We start from the raw sequence: 22,572 nt of genomic DNA on the forward strand, positions 1-22,572 counted from the left end.
AATTTGCCCATAAAAAAGATAGCAGAAGAATAGACCAAAAAGCAAATCCAACTACATATGTAGATATGCATATCTATAAAAGTAATCTATATTGACATATATTTTCTTTACAAGAAGTATGCTTGAAGCATAAAGATTTACTAAAGCAAAACAGAGACTGAAGCAAATGTATTAAACTTTGGGGAGAAGGGATGTGCGGGAATGGGGAAGGCAGAACTCATGATCCCATATAAGGAAATAGTAAACATCACAAGTTTGTTGAAAGGTCATAAACAGTATTAATACTAAACATATATGCGATGAACAGCACCCAACAATATTGAATTGTCATCTAAATACTTAAAGAAAAAGTTATATGAATTATTAGGAGAAATAGAAAGTTATAATAGAGTATAAATTCTGGTAGGGTCTGCCAAGTAAAAGACTTTCTATGATAAACTTTTGGCTTAGAATGAATGGGCCAGCTGTGCAAAAAAAGAAAAAATAAAAACAAAATTCATAATCAGTCTGCCACTAAGTATAAGGAAAAGTGCAAAATGACTTTGAAGCTCATGTAGCTCTCATTTGTTTCCACTGTAACAGTTGTAACCATAACACAAAAACAAGTCTTAAAGTATTTATTCATCTTTGGCTAAGTTGATATCTTTGAAAAAATTTGCATCAGAAAAGACAGAGTTGTGAATATAAGATATAATTTCAGTGCCATCAAGATAGAAATAAAGTTTTTCAGGTCTTCAGAAATTTTTCAAAGTAATCAACAGGATTTTGTAGCTCAACTCCATCTTGATAGTGTTCTTCCCCCAAAATTTGAAAGTTTACAAAGCTATCAGCTTCTATTTTCTTCTTCTACATCGACTTCTTAAACAGAAATATTATAATTTTTCAGTAGTGTCCAGATCAGTGCCTTCAGTATCTTGAGTAAATGGATAATTGTAATGTTTGATCTTTCATTAAGAAAATCAGGCCTTAATGGAAAGGCACAATATTTAGTACGAAACAATATGTTCATTGTTATTATTCTGTCATTTCAGTCATATCTGACTCTTCATGACCCCACTTGGAGTTTTCTTGGCAAAGACACTAGTGTAGTTTACCATTTCCTCCAGCTCATTTTACAGAAGGGAAATTACGACAAACAGGGTGAAGTCATTTGCTCAGAGTCACACTAGTACTAAGTATCTGATGCCATATTTGAACTCAGATCTTCCCGACTTCTGGCCCATCATTCTATCCACTGAACCACTTCATTGCCTAGGCAAATCTTTAGAAACTAAGGTAGTAAATTTTGTTAAAGGTATAACTGGATCAAAATTACTCTTTATTGGTCTTGAATGCTCTCAGTACTGATTACCAAAAATGATAAAATGAATGAAATTATTTTCTGAGTCTGATAATTTGGAAATGTATTCAACTGAATTGATGATATCTAGCTGGTAATAAGTTTCATTTCAAGTTTTAAATACATGGTATCTTGTATGTTAATATTGTTTCTAAATATTTTTTCTTATAATATAAAATTTGGGAAACCATAGTATCAGAAGTGTTAGCAAAGTAAATTCTTTTTAATATGTATTATTAGATTATGAATTGAGCTATTAAAATGTGGTCAAAATGTCTGAGAAATATTAAGACATTTGATGGGGTATCTTTTATTTTAAAATGGATAACTTGAGGGACATTTCCTTTGAGGAAGAATCTTGATATTATCTTAACCCCTCCTTTCCCTTTCATAGCACATTTCTATGATCAAGATAGGTAAACTAAAAGTTTCTCATTGTATTACCAAATCTATTAATTAATAGATTAATATTAGACAAATTCTGAGTTACTATAATAGATTGCATATATATAAGATCTTACTATTTTAATTTGAAGTTGGGGTCAATTCCATAGCCTAAGCAGCTAAGGAAATGAGTTCTTAAGACTTGTTATCCCCTTGCTAATAATTATATACTCATATATAAGATTAGGTCCTTGAAATATCTCATTTTTTTCAGGATCAAATGGGGATAATACCCTCAAAAGGAGGAAATAAGACAAAAATATGAAGGTTTCTAATTAAATGGAGCAATAAATGTTGATAAAGCAACAGAATCAGACTCTAAAATAATTTATACACACAGATATATTTGTGTATAATATGTGTATGCATGTAGTGTAGATTTTTATATGTATGTATGTGTTCAATTGATTTCTAGATAATTGTAATGGAATATAGAGGCTTTGAGTGTCTTTTAGTAACAAGTTCTCAAAATTGGATTAAGGATTTTACACATAAAACTACATTTATAATTGTAAGGAAAGTGATATTAGTTTTCTGCTAAGTTTCTCTGATCAATTCAAGAGATAAAAGGGCTCATTTTCAAAGCTAGACCCTCATGGTTTTGTTTTGTTTTTAAGATTCTTCCTTCAGCCTGCTGATGGCAAGCCAAATATGATGGCATCATACTAGGTACAGTTTTTGGGTAAAGATAGAAACAGTATATGATATTAAAAATGAAAATTATTTGAAATTTCAGGTAAATTATAGGTCCCTAATTTGATGCTCTTCTTATAGCTCTGTTGTTAATAGGATTAGAACCATAAGATTTGAGCTGTTTTTCACCACATGAACTAATTTTTGGAAAACAAAATTTAGAGGTTGCACTAAATTATATTGACTCTTGTTACTGGAAGATTTTAGCAAAATTATTTAGGAATTTCTGCAAGTGAATCGAAACTAGAGAAGTAGATCCATTAGGAGACTTGGTGTTATTCCACTGGGAAACTCCTGTTCCTCCTCTAGAGAGAAAATATTAGGCTCACATTTTAGTTCAATCCCTGTATATTATAATCTCACTAAATTACAAGCCAAAATCCTTCGTTGCCTTTGCAAAGGGTCTGGGGGACCCTGATTTCTTAGAGCTTCCCTGAGGGGCTAGATATTTGGCAGGGAATCCTCCCTCCAATGTTACCATGGCTTAAGCTCTAGGGTCCAGGGGGAAATCCAGAACTAACACCTATTTCTTTATGCGATAAAACAAAAGAAAGGAGGAAAAAAAAAAGAGATAGTCCTTCCTTCCTCACTAGTTTAGATTATGGTGCTTGTGCCATGAACGAACTTGAACCTTCATCCTCTCAGAAAATCTTGCAAAAGAGTACAAGTGTGAACCAGTCTGGTCATTTTAAAGATACAACCTGTTCCGGGTATGCAGCCAACTGAAAGTGGCTACACAAGATAGGGGAATGTAAAATGTTTTCTCCCAGAAGTTCCACCTTCCATTGTAAGTGATATGGACATGCTCCAAAACCTCGTTAAACAAATAAAAGAAAGAACTTTCTTGGCTTACAGAAATTAAAAGACTATGTATAAGCCATATCATTATGCAATCTGTTAACAATCATAAGAAGTTGCTTTAAATAATACACTTTCAGCATTTATCTTTTGATGGTATTTAAACTTAATTCTACACTAATAGATCAGGTGCCAATCCGTGTTGCAAAGGGTCTCATTACCTTGCAAAGAGTTCAGAATTATCATTTAAAGTCATTTAAACATTTAAATTCTCAGTTTTGCAGAACTTTTAACAATAAAAAGTCAGTGTTCATATAATGCTTTAAAATTTACAAAGAATATTAAAGTGCTAACTTTTGATTCTAATAACAATTCTGGGATATATAAGTTTTTGCTGATGAGTAAACTGAGGCTGAGAGAGGTTGTGTCTTTTGTAAAGTCACACAGCTGTTAAGTAGCTGTGGCAGAACTTAAACTCAGGTCTTCCTGATTTGAAGCTCAGTGCTCTATTAACTAAGCCACCTGGTTTCACCTCCTTCTATATCTTGATCACCAAACAATTGAATTCAGATAATAATCAAAAGCAACACAGAGGACTGGGTCACTTATGTAAGACCAAATAACTTCACTCTTTGTTGGCTAAATGTTTATAACTGCCTGAAAGGTGTCCAAATATATCACATAAGTGTTGGTAGACAGGAAAACTGGGATGATATGGATCTAAAAACTTTAATTTCAAAATAGGGATAAGCATAAACAATATTTTGAAACATCTGTAACAATTATAACTTGATATGAAATTATTTGTGATTTTTATCTGGTGGTAAAGTCACAAGTGCTACTAATAACCCTTGTGGTTTGTTGTCTATATTCATCAGTTAAGGAAATAATAAATTTCATTTATTGTTATATATATGCAGGTAGAACCTGAACCTCAGATCTTCCTGACTGAGACCAGCTATCTAGCTACTATACATTGCTGCTTCTCTTTAGAAAAGAACAATGTCTGTAACTTCTTTACATTTAATGAAATTCCTAATATTCTCTTAATTCTCAATAATTATTTATAGAATGCCAATTTTCTCTTCTTTTAAGGTTATTTACATTGTCTGAACTTGAGTTTCTGGATATCTCCTACAATGAAATACCTGTTATTCCAAAAGAAATCCGATATCTCAGGTATTTAAAAAGCAGTAAATATAATAAAGTTCATGTATTTTAAACATGTATTTAGTCACAAGATAGAATTTCTTTTGGGGAGAATTTAATTCATATATTTTAAATAGTAATTTGAAAGCAAGTAAAGATAGAATATATAAAGTATCAATTTGGGAAAAAATGTGTATTGTGATTTCTCTGTGGGGTACTAATTAATCAGGAAACATTTATAAAATGCTTATAAAGTGCCTGGTACTATGCTAAGCATTGTAATAAAAAGAAAACAAAATTTTTCAAAACTGTTTGAAAAAGAATTTTAATGATTGTCTAACAATACTGTTACTTTTATTTATATTTAAATACTAATCACAACTAATTTAAAGGACTCTTAAAATGAGATTAAAAAAAAAACCCAAGACTAACAGGCTTTAAGTGAAAAAGCAAGAATATATAAAAAGGACTTAGTTGATCTTAATGTACATTTTTTTAACTGCTTGATGTCTAATGCACTAGCCAAATCTGACTTGTTTAATTTTTTATATTTTCTCTATGCATAATTCTTCCAGATGCTTTTCTGTTTCCAACCCTAATGGGGGGAGGGGAATGTGGTTTTGTACACAAGAGAATTGAGATAAGTGAGTTTTTTCAAAGAAAATTATTCTTTTTTTTTTTTTAACAAAGGAAAAAGAAATTAGTAGAAGCAATTGCTACCATATAAACAAATATATTAAGAAAATACTTTTATGGTATTAAGGCCAGGAATATCCTAATTTGACTGAAATTGAGAGCTTGCCCCTTAAATGTTTCAATTAATTTTATTTTTAGAGAGCTATTAAAGTATTTTACTGGTTAAAATATAACTTCAAAGCTGTGGGGTTTTGCTCCTGACAGTATATTTGAAACAAAAGCAAAGGACTAGGCTAGATGAAGAGCAATGACCTTTCCTCTGCTTTTGGTTCCAGCTCAAATTTATTTGTATAGTAAACTAGAGAAAATATTCAGAGAACCCTAACCATAGGTCAGATAATTGTTTGTGACAAGAGACTGTGATTTCTAATTTAGCCATAGAGATCAAGAAGTCATTTTGCCATTTTCTAAAATAAGGAAGGATAACTGAATAGAAGAGTTTATTTCTCTTAATTCCTACCTGGAGGTGAACAAACATTAGAGCCAAGACAATGAGAGTGTCAAGGAGGAGAGGCCTCTGCCACTATCAAACTAAGGTCATTGCCCTAGATGAAAAGAACATTGTAAAACTCCAGCTAAAAAAAGACAGAACCACTAACCAACATAGTGATCCACAAGATATACCCGTCCACAGAGACTCTGTGTCCTGTAAGGAGCCAGCCTAGGTGAACAGTGAGGAACTCATCCATCATTAGCATCATGACTCATCTTGAATGTCATGATCCTATGGAGAAATAAAGGATGTTGAGACCCTGCCCTTTTGAAGTTGTAACCGTGTTTAAATTCATACTCATTCTTCTCAAAGACTGTGGGAAAGTGTGCTCTTGGTACCAATAACTACTGTTTTTGCTATACCAATTTTGCTAAATTCCTTTGTTAAAGAATTAAGTCTTTTGGATGATTGGATGATTAAGGTAATATAAACTAGTCAGGGTTCTTAATCTAGTGTCAGGATGACCATCCACAAGTTATCTACCCTAGAATCCTAAGAGTTGGAATGTCTTACCCACAAGGGATTCAAAATGTCAGGTGCAACTTGGAAGGAAAGAATTTCTAAGGGTGTTACCCTCAGCTATGGTAGTCCTTGGGCTTTAGACAGTTCATTTTTAGCTCCAAACTTTAAGCCTTTCCTGTCTGAGAAGACCCCCCTAGAATTAGGTTTCTAGTTTACATGGCTTTTGAGAAAGCTAGGGCTATCCAATTCATGGGTGTGAATTCACAGTGATGCTTTACCTGCATACTTAATTTACTCCTATAATGCTGGACTCCACTTATTTTGCTCGTTAGAAATTAGAGGTGTATAAAGGTAGTCATATATTAATATATAGATTTCACCTGAACTTTCGCACAAACTTTTTATATGGGCTAATACCTTGACTTAGTTGCAAGTGAAAACATGGTTCTCAGATAAATTTTGAGTCACATTTTCACATAAGAATTCCATAGTTCTTATATAATTCAAAGAAAACAACTGTGTTTATTTTTTGTCATATGTAGTGGTCATCAAATACAGTGGGAATTATTAGTAACCATGGCTCTAGAATGTGATTATAATCAGTATTAAGCTTTAGTAATATGAATTGCATAGGTTATTTTTAATGATGATCTTTTCCTGCAGCTCCCTTAACTATTTGAAACTTGATGGAAATGAACTAACAACTTTCCCACCTGAAATTTTGAAACTTTCACTGGACAAATTTTCTTTAGAAAATAACTTCACCCATCCTTTGCTGTGGAAAGAGAATTCTAAAAATGATGCCCAAACCCTGAAAGATCTAGCTCTTTTGTCCTTATCTCGAAATCAACTATGGAAAGTTTATCAGGACCTCACACCTGAAATTAAGCAACAACTAAACACGTAAGCAAACTATGGAAATTTTCTATTATTGACAATTATTTTTCTATTTTGTTTTAAACCAGAATATTCCATGTAGTGGAAAGAACACTACATTTGAAATCAGATGATTTGTATTTGAATTTAGCTACATTCCTCCATTGTTTAAATAATGGCATGCCCTATGTAAGCTTCAAATCACTTAACTATAGTAGGTAGATATTGCATGATTACCTGTTAAAACTTTTGACTGAGTCCCTGAAGTCATGGAAGAAAGTATTGGAGTTGATCCATAGGAACCATTTTTCTGTCTGGAAGACTCTGCAAAGAAACCTGTACTACTTTGTTCAGAAGGATTTAGTAATGAGTAAACATGCATGCAAAAATCCACCACTATTCTTTCAGGGGAATGCACAAACTGACCACCACACTTTGATAAACCCATAAAGAGTTTTTCATCCATAGTTTTCTGAGGAAAGCTTATTTTTCTCTAATCAGTTAATTAACCAAATCCTTAAATACTTAATTCTTAAAATTCTTAAGCACTTTTTATATGCTAAGTGATATATAACTCTTTTTAATTGATTAGTCTTTTTCAACTGGAGTGCTGGATATATTCAAGGAAGGCTAGTACTTTTGGGTGAAGCCCTTTCCACCTTTGGTGTCCATCTAAACCATCTAACTCTCTCTCACCCGTGGCTCCAAGAAGCTGTAGCATGCATAGGGGCCACATGACATTAAACTAATTTGGCAGAAATGCTAAACTAGATTAAGGGTAACCAAGGAGTCTAAACCTTACAGTGAATTAGGGGGTGTCCCCAAGCATATGAAGACTATGCCTGGTGGAAAGGACAGATGAAAGCAATTTGTTCCAATGATCATGAAGGTAAGTGAAGCAGGTGCTGTGGCTAGACATTAAAGAGGGTCATCCACTGCTTCTGGAGTAATCTCCAGTCATCTTAACTCTGTTCTGCCACCAGACAGTGATGACTTTGGAAAAGAGAGTGAGGCTGTTGACTACATGTAACTCTGCCTCACTTAAATACAATTTACACATAAATCAAAAGATATCACCATACAATTTTACCATTTCTATCTCAAAGTCCTATATCAGTGGGTGAGTGATGAAGCTTCAGGTATGTATACAGTGGGAGCTGTAGTCACAAACCTGCACATAAGCAGCCCACATATAGGGTGGTCTTATCACTGGAAGCAATAATGGAATTCTGCAGCCTCCTGGGTGTCTGAGCAACCTTTTAAGAATTTTGCTCACTTCCAGCTGTGAGGAAAAAACTAGAAAAAGTGCCCTGATCCCACCTTTCAGTTGAAACCCTAAAGAATATATATAAAACCTTCTTCAGAGTTAATTCTACTCACAGAACTCACATGGTTTCCAAAAAGGAGTGAATGACAGGCTCCTGACAGTGTAATTGCTACTTCTCAGGAAATGCTACCATCTTTGGTTCCTATGCTCCCACTATGACAAACCCTACAAAGATAGCAAAAAGATTTGGAGACCCTTATCATCAATGTGCCAAAAGAGGACAAGTTAATAATTATTGGTCACTTAATTGTGAGAGTAGGTTCAGACTACCAGACATGGCAGGGAGTCCTTCCGAGAAATGGAGTTGGAAACAGTAATAGCAAGGGTTACTTCCTATAGAAGACTTGTGCATTTCATGACCATTTAATGGATGTACCCTCATAGCAAACACTGGCATTTATAAACTATGTGACTGTAAAAAGAAGAGATTGAGACAGGATATGAGAGTGACAAAGGCAGTATATGGTACAGAATGCTGGACTGATCATAGACTTATTCTTTCCAAGCTGAATATTCACATTCAACAAAAGTTAAGATCCTAAGACAAAAAGACTACCAGGAGAATTAATATCAACAGATTAGAGTGTTCTCTGAGAAGGAACAGTTGGATACTAACTTGGAGGAAAAGTTGAGCCAAAACACATTTGGCAACAATGGAACAGAAAGGTAATTGGCAGCTCTTAGAGATTTGATGTACGGGACTGTATTTGCTCATCTGAGTCAGATCACTCACAAACATAAAGACTGGTTTGATGAAAATGATGGTGAAATTCAGAAGCTGATAAATAAAAAATGAGAACTCCACAAGGTGTACCAGCAAGATAGTTCAACTTTCTCTAAGAAAGTATCATTCAATTCTCTCAAAAGTAAAGTACAATCAAAACTTAGAAAGATGTATAATTCTTGGCTCAGTAAGAAGGCAGATGACATTCAGTTTTATGCTGATAGAAACAATTCAAAGTGCTTTTATGATACACTGAAGGCTATTTATGGGTCAAAGACCTATGGCATATCTCAACTATTCAGTGCAGATGGAGCATATTGATTAGTGATAAAGATAATATTCTAGAGAGGTGGGCTGAACACTCCTACAGTATTCTCAACACATTGTCATCAATCAATGCTAAAACCATTGATCATTTACCTCAGGTTGAAATCAGTTCCTGTCTAGCTGAAGCTCCAACTAAACAAGAGGTTTTGAAGGATATTAAGGTACTTTCATGTGGCAGAGTACCTGGTGTTGATTCTATTCCAGCTGATATTTCCAAAGTAGGGGTGTCCATTGTTTGTACAAAAGCTGACTGAAACTTTCCAGATTATATTGGAAGAGAAGGTTATGCTCTAGGAGTTCAAGGCAGAGGGAATAGACAATCAGAGGAGTGTCTCTCCCTTAGTCATTTCTGGCAGGATTCTTGCCAGCTCCCTCCTTAATAGGCTGTTCCTTCACCTGGAAAAAGGTCATGTACCAGAGATTCAGTGTAGCTTCAGAAGAAAAGATGAACAGTCAATGTGGTTTTTGCTGCCTGACAACTCCAGGAGAAATGCCAGGAGCAGAACAGAGGTCTGTATACACTTGTAGTTTGCCTTTGTTGTCATTCTAGAGGACTTAAAGAAAATTGTTAAAATTTGATTGCCTAGGGGCAAAAAGTCCTTTCTTTTCCACCTTCCACCTTCCCCTCCCATCCCTTTGAAATATATTCCCCTTGCCTTTCTTTCCACTCATTTGAAGATGATCAACTGAACCACTTTTAGGCCCTCTGTCTAATTTCTTCTGTTATGCCTTAAGGTACTAAGATTTAGAGGGGATACATAAACCATCTCATATTAAAATATTAGCAGTTTATTGTTGTTTAGTTCTTTATTATTGTTTATGTTTTACTTTTTTATGTTTTTTCCTCCTACGTTTGAATTTCAGAGTTTCTATGTAGCTTTAGTTTTTGTTTTGTTTTGTTTTTTCATTAAGGATGGTTAGAAATTTTCTGTTTCACTGAATATCTTTTTTTTTTTTTTCACACTCAATTTTGCTGAGTAAGTTATTCTTGGTCATAAGCCTTCACCTTCTGCAATCTAATATTCCACACTCTCCAATCCTTTGTAAAAGTTGCTGCCTAATTGTCTCTGATTCTGACTGTACCTCCTTGGAACTTGGCTTCTTGCAGTATTTTTTCCTTTCATATGGAATGTCTGGATTTTGGCTATAATGTTCCTAGGAGTTTTCCTTCTGAGATTTCTTTCAGGTGCTGACCAGGATTCTTTTTATTTTCACTTTCCCCCATCCTCTCCCTGTTCCACTTGGATTCTTAAGAGTAATTTTATTTAAACATTTCTTTGGATATAGTACAAATATTTTTTTTTTCTTTTAATCACAGATTTCTGTTAACCCAATGAGTCTTAATTTTTTCTTCTCAATTTGTTGTACGGGTCAGTTGTTTTTGCTGTGAAGTAGTATCTTACATTATCTTCTATTTTTTTAGTTTTTAATTTTGTTCTGATACTTCTTGTTGTCTCACAATGTTATTGTTCTTTTTCATCCCTTCTAATTTTCAAGGAATTCAAAGCAAGGCATTGTACCTCTTAATTTTAGGCTGTTATTTTGCTTCTCAGTCCTTTCTTCTATAACTTAAATTTCTCTTCCCATTTTTCCTCTAACACTGCCATTTCCCTTATAAAACCATGTCATACTCTCCCTTTCTAAGTCTTGCTACATCTCCCAGGAATTCTAGTCTTATTTGTGCCTAAAATGTGTTTTTGGTTGAGGCTTTGCTTACAGATTTTTAAAGCCATTCTTTTCTTTCAGGTTTGTGCCTTGAATATCTCTGTTACTATTATGGTAGGATTTTTTTGTTTATTTGTTTGGTCTACTTTCTGACTAAAGACTTTTAGAGCCAGGTTTTGCTCAATTTTGGGAGGAAGATCTGGACTGGTCATCTTGTTGCTTTCATAGAATATTGAACATTATTCCACACTCTGAGACATCTTAGACTGGAGATTTCCTTCCAATACTCCCATAGTGGTATTATCCATAGCAAAGTATGATCCTATTACCCCCACCCTACCCCACCTCACCCCCATCTGAGATCTGCAAGTTCCTGACTTGGACTTCAGTTTAAGCAACAGTAGACTTGTTGTAATGAGTTACTGTTAACCATATGGGCAGCTCTGCTGATTCAGAGGTCCTGTTTATGGTCATAATAATATCTCCAAATTGCTTATTGTTATTTGCCCTTTATTCTTAAAGATGACCATGGTGTCTGGACATGCAAGCAAGTTGAACTTAATTGAGAGGACAAATGTTCCATATCTCTCACAGCAAAGTGGCAAAGATGACAAAGGATGGTAGTTGTTAATTCTGGAAGGACTGAGGAAAAGACAGACACATAAAACTATATGCTGTTGGCTGTTGGTTGAGTTATGAATTGTCCCACCAATTTATATTAAGAAGTGACTTTGGTCCCAGAGATCTTTTGTTCTCTGCTGCATACTTTTTTTTTTTTACTTTATTTCCCCCCTCCCCCCATTTCATTTCCTCCATACTTTCCCCATGGAGAGTATAGTTAAACATAGATATATTTAATAGACACACATATATATATATATCTACATATATATATCTATATATCTCTATATATATGTATTTACATATACACATGTGTGCACGCACATACACACACATACACACACTATCCTTGATAACTCTTCTATTTTAATTCTGCTCTTTTAACTTGTCTTGCTGTTACTAATCTTTTCCCACCCATGGATCCCTCCTCCCTTGTCTTCTTCCCTCACTCTTTTCATCCCCCACCACCCGCCCATCCTTTCCACCCTTATTTCTTTATAGATTTTGGAGAATGCTTTATTCTTCAAGGTATATATGTAAGGTGGTCTATTTAACCCATTCCTAATGTAAGTAGATATTCAGAACTATGAGCCCTCTCTCCCCCCTAATGTTCTAATGTTTATTCTTCCTCTGTACCTCATTTATATAAATCTTTCTTTTGAGCTACTCAATTACTGATGTCAAATCTTAAACATAGGGTACATGTTTCCATGTAAAAAACAATTTGTCCATATTCCTTGAAATTAATTTTGGATATTGGCTCTTGTATGTTAAATTTTCTATTGAGCTTAGATTTGGTTGAAAGTCCTGAAAATCTGCAAGTTTGCTGAATGTCTTTTTTTTTTTCATTCAACATAATGGATAATTTTGTTGGATATGGAATTTTTGGTCACAGGTTTCTTTCTTTTGATCACTGGTGTATATATGATTCCAGGATCAGCAGTCTTTTTTGTGGATGTTGATAAAACTTGTACAGTTTTTGTAGCTCCAATTTATTTGAATTTTTTTCCTTGTTTCTTGTAAATTTTTCTCTTTGATCTGGGGGTTTTGTCCTATATGTTTCCCACAAAGGATGTTGTTGAGGTGGTGATCAGTGGATTTTTTTTTTAATTTCTACTTTCCCCTCATGTTCTATCACTCTAGGACAATTTTCAAATGTTTATTGAATTAAATTGCCTTTTCTTCCTCACACTTTTTTCCCACATGCCCACACTAAGAAAGAAAAACAACACTGCCAACCTCCTATAGCAAACAAGTATAATCAAGTAAAGAAATACCTCTCATGACGCCCTGTTTCCCCATAAATCCTCTGGAATTATAGTTGGTCCTTGTGTAATTCATAGATTTTTAAGACTTTTAAAGTTGATTTTCTTTATAACATATTGTTGGATGAATTGTTTTTCTGGTTCTACTTTTACTTCATTTTGCATAAGTTCATACAAGCCTTCTCAGGTTTCTCTGAAACTATCCCCTTCCTCACTTTTTATAGCATAATAGAATTGTGCCACATTCATGTACTATATAACATGTTCAGTCATTTCCCAATTGATGAGCACATTCTCAGTCACCAATTCTTTGCATCACAAAGATTCTATAAATAGTTCCCCCTTTGATCTCTCAAGTGTATAGGTCTACTAGCAATATTGCTGAATCAAACATTACACAGCTTAATAATTTGAGAGGCTTATTTCCAATTGCTTTCCAGAATGTTTGGACAAGTTCATAGGTCTACCAACAGTATTAGAGGACCTATTTTCCCATAGTTGTCCTAGCATTTGTAATTTTCCTTTTTTTGATGACTTTACCCATCTGGTATGTATAAGGTAGAACCTCAAAGTTTATTTAATTTGTATTTCTCTGATTACTAATGAATGATAACTTCTTTTTCAAATAGCTATTATTAATAATTTGGATTTCTTCTTTTGAAAATTCTTTATTCTAATCCTTTGACCATTTATCAATTGGTGGGGGGAGGCTTTTACTCTTATAACTTTAAATCAGTTATGTATTCTGTAAATGAAAATTTATCAGAGAGATTTACTGTAAAGATTTCCCCCCACACCATTTACCTTCTTATTTTCTGATTTTAGCCACATTAGTAATAAAAATATTCATTTTGTCTTCTGTGATTTTCTCATTCTCTTTTGTTTATGAAATTTTTTATATTAAATCTGACAAGTGCATCTAATTTGTTTATAGTTTCACCCTATATATGTTTTAATCTATAGTGTAAAATGTTACTTGTGCTTAATTTTTTTTCAATCTATTTTCCAGTTTTCCCAAAATTTTTTTGTAATAGTGTGTTCTTACTCCAAAGACTATGATCTTTGGGTTTATTAAACTCTAGGGCACTGTTCTTAGTTCCTTCTTTATGTTATGTATTTAATATCTTTCACTAATAAACATCTTTTTTTCTTAACTAATTTAACCAACCGAGCAAATTGACTAAGTTTGCCCTCAAAAGAATATGAGAATGTACTCTTCTACCTTTTTTTTTTTTTTTTTTTTTTTTGCAGAGGTGTGGTAGGTTATATGTATTGAAAATCATTTTCATTTTAAAATTCCTTTGAAATGTTGGTTAGTTTTGCTGAAGTGTGCTTCTCCCTTCCTTATTTTTTTTTCATTCTTTGTGTGCTTTTTGGATAGAGGAAAGGATATGTTTGAAAGTTATTATAATATAAAAACAGGAAAACAAATGAAAAATTTTAAGTATAAATTTTTTTGTAAATGTGCATAGCTTTAATGCCAGAAAATTTTATTCTCTATGTCATATACTTATGTATTTTGTAAAGAATAAAATTACATATATGACAGTGAAGACTCCAATCATCCTGTAGATATTAGCAGAGAGGAGTCACAAATTTCAAAGGCAGGAAGAGGGTGAAATTTCTGAAACACATAAATTCTTAATTTCTGCTTTATTTTGTTAGTACTGCTGTGTTTTGCATCTTTGAGTTCTCATTAGGATGTGGAAAGTCTCTTAATATTTCCATTGAGATAAGCAAGAACACAAACTCATAGGCTTAAAAGCAATTATTTTTTTCTCCTGAGATTACTTCCAGCATTAGTTCCTTTCTTTTCTTTATTCCCCTAAAATCTTGTCAAATCTTCAAATCTAACCTAACCAATGCATTCCTTAACACCTGTATCAATGTCTCTAAACTCATCTAACTTCAGATTGGCCTCTGTAGATAGCAAGAATCATTTTCTTTGATCAAGAACCATAATTGTTAGAAACTTCTGAGATTTGACTCATTCATTATTTTCATCTACCTTTCCTGAGTTGGAAGGCCATAATAATTACAATTCATTCATATCAAATCTTTAATCGATTATATTCTTCAAGACTCATCATCAGTTAGCACTACTACTTTTTCCTCTTCTGTCCACTTAACTTTCCATCTTTTCTATTACACAACCCCTTGAGATGTACATTCAAATCAAGCCTACCTGTTTATCCCTGCACATTGTACTACAAGATCTCCCTTAGGAAGGGTCTAAAATGTGTCATCTTTGGCACGTTAATTGAATTTTAGTAGTTGTAAACCCATAGAATTACAGTTTGCAATAATACTGGTGATGTCAAAGTTGATGATTATGATATGCAGTATAGTCATATAAGTGGTTTTGTTTCCTGAATGTGAAATGCTTATTCTGGATATCACTCCTTTAGAAACTAATCACATGCTGCTTTATGACTTCTTCATTATTGCTGTTTTAAATTGTTACTTAATTTTAACTCTGTTTTCTATTCATGTGCACATAAGTGGCTCAGTGGATAGAACACTGGCTTTGAATTGTGAAAACAAGTTCAAATCCAACCTCAGACATTTATTAGCTATGTGACTCTGAGCAAGTCACTTAACCTCTGTCTGCCTCAGTTTTCTCAGCTGTAAAACAGGGATAATAATAGTAGTGTATACCTCCCAGGGTTATCATAAGGCACAAATGAGACTATATTGTAAAGCTTTTTGTACGCTTTAGTCTATAATTGCAAGTATTTCTTTTTATTATTGTTGTTATTATTATTATTTCCCTGAGGTCAAGGATCATATCTTTTGTTTCTTTGTATTGCCTAGGACCACATTGTTCAAATACCAAATGTATGCTTGCCAAAAAGATTATTTTATGGAGAACTCACACCGGGTAGGCACTCACAAGAGGGTCAGAAAAAGTGATCTAAGGATACTCTCAAGTTCTCTCTTGAGAACTTTAAAATCAATTGTATGACATGGAAGACACTAATACAGGACTTCCCAGCATGGTGTGCTCTCATCAGAGAAGGTGCTGTGCTCTATGAGCAAAGCAGAATTAAATTATCTCAAAAGAAATGTGAGATGCACATAGTTAGAGAAGCCACACCCTAAATGCTCATAGGGACTATTTGTGTCCAAACTGTGGAAGAGCATTCTGAGCTCATAATGGTCTGATCATCATAGTTGGACACACTGTATCTCTAATATAACTGATGTCATTTTGGTCCTCTTTGGGAACAAAGGACAACACCCACCATTATCTATGGTACATAAGAGCATCCTGTGTAGTAAACATTCAATAAATACAATTTTTCCCCTCTATTTCAGCTCTAATTTGTGTGAATACTGCAGGGGCCCTTTGTATGGTAAAGGACTTCGTCTCATTCGACCCTTCGATGTTTTTAATAATTCACTTATTCCCATCTTGCTTAATGTCTGCTCTTCAAAATGCTTTATACATGCAGAAAATGATCCAAATCTCTTGATTCTTTTGACCAGAAGATATTAAAGTCATGGCTTCATTAAGAAAACCATAGTTCTACTGCCAAATCAGGAAATTTTGCAATCTACAAGTTCTATTAACTTCTCTTTGAGAATCTAACTTTGGTGAAGTTACTATAATACAAAACACAGACCTCTTAACCTGAATTTTCTGTGTAATCCAGGAGTTTTTCACAAATTTATTACTAATAGGAATGACTGTCTTTTTCTCAAGGAAGAATCTGTAAGGGGCTACTGGAAAATATGAAGTCAAGGACAAATTTTTTTTTCCATTATGTGTTCTACATAATAAAAATGTATTATAATCTCTACAACAAACATTTTCTGCATTTAACCTTTTTATCTATAATCTGCTTCTAAGTTAAGAAAAAAGTATGTGAAACTGAAATGTGATTTATGCTCATTATAGTTTATTCAAATGCTCATTTATTTATGCTCATTATAGATTCAGGTATTTGAATCTGTGATCTCATCATTTTTAACTATTGTTATAGTATTAATATCTAAAACATGGGTCTGTCCAGTACCATCACCTATTTAATAAACTTTATGTTTAGCTTTCTTTTTGTTTTTGTTTTTAAAAAATTATATGTATATGCATATAGCAAATGGCAAAGGATAAATCCAAACGTATATTTACAGTTCTTTATCCTTAAAAATATATTCCAATGTACAATATGTCCATAAAAGCTTTTTTCCTCCCATTCTGTTACTTTATTTTTGTATTTTGCATAATGTATATGCATTTTTTCTATTTACATAGTTATAATTAGTATCTGTGGTGTTCTTTTGGTTATCCTTTTTATTATGTATTAATATTCCTGTATATATTAATGACATCTATATAGATATTGATATTCTAGATAATTGTCATTAATCAATTTTTTTCTTTGCCATATTATATAATATAAGATAGTATTTTGATAAGGATAAATATAAGGACTGGGCCCATGGTTTCATTGGTATGGGAATTCAATGTAAGGCCTCTCCTAGATCTAGCTAGATCTAGAATCTAGGAATCTAGAAAACCTAGATTCAAATCCTGCATCTAATGGGTACTGGCTATGGGACCCCTAACAAGTGTTTTGATATAACATAACATAAAACTGAAAGATTTATTATGGCATAGAATCAAAATTGCAACTAAGGTGGGTCAACAGGAGATCTGTCTTAAGATCCCCAATTTGGATGTCATTCATAGCACTTAATGTCATTCAGAACTAGAAACAAGAAAATTTAGTGCCTAGTTAGCAAAAAAAAATTTTTTTTTTTAAAAGGAATCAATGAACTGTGGTAAGTTCCTTTCATTCTTCCTCTTCTCCTCTTTCCCTCCACCCTAGACTTGCCAGAAGCACACTCCTAACAATTACAGACTAGTCCAACTTCCCACAAATTAAGTAGGCAGGAGAGAGAGAGAGAGAGAGAGATGGATGGATAAATAGATGGATAGATATAGATGATAGATAAATTAGATAGATGGATGGATGGATAGATAAACAGATCATTAAGTGCTAATTGCTAAGGACAAAAATACAGCAAAGCTGTATTAAGCTCATTAGAAGAGCTTACATTCTATTGTGAAAGACAATACCGAAAGGGGAGCTAAAAAGAGGAAGGAGGGGACAGATAATCAGGAAGCAGTATAGAGGACTTGTTCTATGACAAAGTAAAAGGTCATCTGTAGAAACCGGATTCTACTCCTTGTGGTGTGGTCTTATCTTCTGTGGCTCCACATTCAACTGTAGTTCTTGGGTGGGATATTGTTCTATTCTTTCAGAAAAAGCTGGGACCTCAGTACCTAAGCCTAGCAGAAGCCTTCTCTGTTCTCTCCCTGGGAACCTATATTGATTTTCACTGTGGTACAAGCAATACATCCAGTAGTCTTGGTACTAGCCTTGGTCCACAGCTCATGCTTCCAAAGAACACTATAGGAGGGGATTTCCTTGCCGTTAAGGCACAGCATTTAGGCCTTTGCTCTCTTTGTTAAAGGCGGAAAGTCCTGCCAATGAGGGTATGACCGACAAAAGCCCTAGTACCAATCAATAAACATTAAACATCTACTGTGTGTTAGAACTATACTATAAACATTGGGATGCAAAAAGAGGGGGAAGTCAATCTCTGTCCTCAAGGAGCTCATAGTCTAATGGAGAAGAAAATATGCAAACAAATATGTTTGCATCTATATATTCGTATAATAAATGGGAGGTAATGCTCCTGGAGGCAGTTTGAGACTTTATTCAGTAGGAAAGTAAAAGGATCATTCCTGGTTTTAGGAAAATTACTTTAGTGGCTGAACGGAGGAAGGATTGGAGTGGGGAGAGACTTTAGTACAGTTCTACCAGCAGCCGATTGCAATAATCTAGGCATAAGGTGATTAGGGCCTGCACTAGAGTGGTGAAAGTATCAGAAGAAAAGGGGGTATATATTCGAGACATTACAAAAGGGAAATTGACAGGTCTTGGCAGATTGGAGATGGAGACAAGGACTGCGGGGAGAGGGGAAGAGATCAGGAATCCAGATAATGAATAATTCTTTGTGAGCCTGAGTGACTGGGAGAATGCTCTCTTCAATCATAGGGAAGGTGGGCTTTAGGAGGAGGGAAATGAGTTCAGTTTGGGACCTGGGGAGTTTAAGATGGACTACATAAGTCAGCAGGTATGGGGAAAAAGTTTCCTATCAATGAGGCTTCAGATTCAAACTCTTAGTTTCTGCTCTCTTTGGTGAAGGCCAGGGGTACCATACATGGAGGTATGGCTGCCAACAATCCTAGCCCCAGCCCAGACTAGAGACTTGTGCATCTAGGAGGAACGATCTTCTCTAACACAAATTCAATGACGCGGCCCCTGTTTTCTCTGGAGAACAACGAAGAAGACCCTATGGCTGCCTATTTCATCTTGTCCACAAAAAATGCAACTGCCAGGAGGTATAGTCTAGGCTTTGATAAACTCTGAACTAAAGGGGAGGTACTAATGGCCCGGGCTTAACTATTCCCCTCTGAGGTTCAATAGGATTTTGCAGAAAATGACTCCAAGAAGCTTTATTAGTAGCATATAGACACACTACTAGCAGAGGCCAGTGGTGGATGTGAACAAGGTCCAGAAGCAGCAAAAAACACAGAATGGAATAGAGAAAGAAGGAAAATAATTGGGGGAGGGGAGTCAAGAGTATTGTGGAAAGGTTCCACTCAGGGAATTAGGCAACACCAGTGGATTAAAAGGTCAAATCTCCAAAGCCTTAGCTGATAGTAGGGGATAACTGCATGTACACTCAAAGGAATGGAAGATTGCTCCACTGATTTGAATGAGGTTTTTATAAAGATTTTTAAGAACATTTCCCCATTTATCTGCAAGTGGTAAGGGCTTTTCTCCCAGCACATGGTAAGCAAAAACCTACTTTGGGCATCTCAGAAAGGGAAGGGTAAGCAAAAGCCTAGCCAATATTCTGTGCCATCTCATCAAGCCTTTACATCAAGAAACAGGGCAGGGGATAGTCTTAAATTACATAGAGGAAACCAGGGCTTTGGGGGAGGAGTGAGAGAGCCAGTTAGTTTCCATGGCAAATTAAAACCACATTACAAATCAGAATTACAAAATGAAACCAATTCACTTAAGGGCATCAGTACTGAATTCTGCCACCTCCCAAGTAAGGTACTCCCAGCAAATTGGTGCCCCATTTAAGATTGGTCTTTGCTTTTGAAAATTCTTCCAGGTGTAGGACTCAGTAAAAACTCTTACCTTATTGTATGGTGACACTACAGTTCACTTCCAAAATCTTCATCTCTTTAGGCTAGATCATACCAAGTCAATGGCCAGTTCTTCAATAATTACCAAACAGCTCTAGGATATAGGGTTGTTCATTTTTTTTTCTTGAGTTGGTTCATAATAAGTATGAGAGTTCATGCAAATAGAAGTTACAGGATCAATTAATGCCTTGTGGACAAGTTCAATGTCTTTACTATGCTTATTGTTAGTTCAGTAGCTTACCTGGCTTTTCATATGAAAATAAGCTACTCAGAACCACTTTACATTCTATATAAGCAACTAAAATTTTACACACTATGAAATGTGAAATGATTCACTCAAATTTAAAAGATCACCCTTTACAAAGTATACATGCAATTTGAGTGAGATTGAATTTTTACTTTATAAAAGATGAACCTAGTTGTACATAAAATGATAAAAATCTACAATTGACAGAAAATATAAAATCTGTTACTAGAGGAAGGGAGAGAATTCAGGACTTAATATTTTTTAAGGATTGAAAAAATCTTAAAGGAAAAAAAATATGAGGATGACATCTACACTGGCAACAGCAAGTACTGTTTATGGATTGTATTTCACTAATCCTTAAAGTTCATTAGAGAACTACATTTAAGAACTTCATAGGGCTACTACCATAAGAGAAAAGAATTTCTAGTCATCAGAATGGATGAAGCTTTTGCCCTAATGTTTTCTCTCTATGTCCTTCACTACCATTTTTGCTACAAACTTGAGCACCTTAGCTTTCCTTAGGCACTTTGTACATGTGTAAAATGAGAGAGCAATCCCAGTTCGGAAATATTTTTGTAACAAGTAAATTTTCTATATCTACTTGTTATATATATTATATGTACTTTCTAAAAGCTAAAAAAAAATCTGTTACTTGTCCAAATAAGAAGAGATTGCCTTATGGTGTGGTTAGAGGCTTTTTATGGAAGATTATGCAGTCATAAGTCACTTTAATATTGTCAAATGAGAATTTAAGATGTTTTGTGGTGTGTACAGAAGTAACTATGTAACAGAGTAGATAAATTTGGGACTTGGAGTAAGGAAGACTAGAGTTTAAATATCTTGAATTCTGAGACAAACTTAAATATCTTGAATTTCAAACCAAACTTATTGCCTATTTTTTATATCTGTCTATGACAGATATGCCAAAGAATAAATTCTGTGGTCAAATGCAACTCATCACAATTGAGCAATATAAACTTTTCATCCACTTTCTAAATATCTTGAATTCTGAGACAAACTTAAATATCTTGAATTTCAAACCAAACTTATTGCCTATTTTCTATATCTGTCTATGACAGATATGCCAAAGAATAAATTCTGTGGTCAAATGCAACTCATCATAATTGAGCAATATAAACTTTTCATCCACTTTGTGTTTTCATTATGGATAGTTAGAATAATCTCCTTATATATGTCAAATACACATAGAAATACGTTTTATTTCACAAATTGAAAAAAAATAAAATTTAAAAATATATATGGTACTTTGGGATTTGATGTAATCAATAATATCCATAAACAATAAATAGAATGAAAAAATTCAAGAAAAAAGGAATCCCATTCAAGTGTACAAAAGATTTAGCAGTTTTGCTATGGTCATATGAACAGATGTTATAAATCACTATTGATTAAAGAAATGCAAAATAAAACATCTCTCAGGTACTGTAGAGGGCCAGTATTGAATAAGTCCATGTACAGGAAAGAGTCTGGTCCAGGTATTATTTGAGACCTGTTCTCTGTAAGTGCTAATCAATTCAAAGCATTGGCTCACCATCTCCCTAAAGACATTCTGTGACAAATTTAGGATAATCTTGATGATGAATGCATGTGACAGGAACAAAGAAGGCATCACGATTATGCTATTTATGATTCTGTCTTGGTAAATATATTGCTATGATAATTTCTGCTATTTACAACTGTTTCAATAAATATTTTGGTATTGATAAACATCACTACTATTTACAATTCTGTTGGTATTAATAAGTACAACTATTCTAGTTACAATCCTATTTTGATAAGTACCTTGATATTAATAGTTAAGGTGGATACTGAAATGTCAAAGTATGGTTTATGCATTAACTCTAGAATGTATATGACACATTAGCTTAAAGAGCATATAAATCCTGGCTCTCAGATTAATACATGGAGATTGCAAAGCGTAGCTTCCCCCTAACCTCGGATATTCATTTCAGATTCACACTCTCAGTTTTCACTGGAGCTGGACTCTGGTATAGTATCACCTCACTCATATGAGATTGGCTAATATGACAAAAAATGAAAATGATAGATGTTGGAAGAGATGTGGGAAAATAGGGACATTAATGCACTGTTAGTGTAATTGTGAACTGATCCAATCATTCTGGAGAGCAAATTAGAACTATACCCAAAGGACTATATATAAAAACTGCAAAGCCACCTTCCTTTTAAGTCT

At 34.1% G+C, this 22,572-nt stretch overlaps 1 protein-coding gene across 3 annotated transcripts in view; it reads left to right on the plus strand.

The window, feature by feature from the left end:
- LRRC63 (leucine rich repeat containing 63) overlaps positions 1 to 19,268 on the plus strand; it is a 47,065-nt gene extending 27,797 nt beyond the window's left edge. The window contains exons 8-10 of one of the 3 annotated variants that reach the window (XM_074304709.1): positions 4,370 to 4,453; positions 6,738 to 6,977; positions 19,098 to 19,268. In XM_074304709.1, the coding sequence (XP_074160810.1) occupies positions 4,370 to 4,453; positions 6,738 to 6,977; positions 19,098 to 19,173 (400 nt within the window). In that variant the 3' untranslated portion in view covers positions 19,174 to 19,268. Of the gene's footprint in view, positions 1 to 4,369; positions 4,454 to 6,737; positions 6,978 to 16,197; positions 16,690 to 19,097 lie in introns of those variants that run through there. The other 2 variants (XM_074304710.1, XM_074304708.1) reach the window with 2 other exon arrangements.
- The last annotated feature ends 3,304 nt before the right edge of the window (positions 19,269 to 22,572 follow it).

This window comes from Sminthopsis crassicaudata, chromosome 3 (assembly GCF_048593235.1).
Source record: "Sminthopsis crassicaudata isolate SCR6 chromosome 3, ASM4859323v1, whole genome shotgun sequence".
Lineage (NCBI taxonomy): Eukaryota > Metazoa > Chordata > Mammalia > Dasyuromorphia > Dasyuridae > Sminthopsis > Sminthopsis crassicaudata.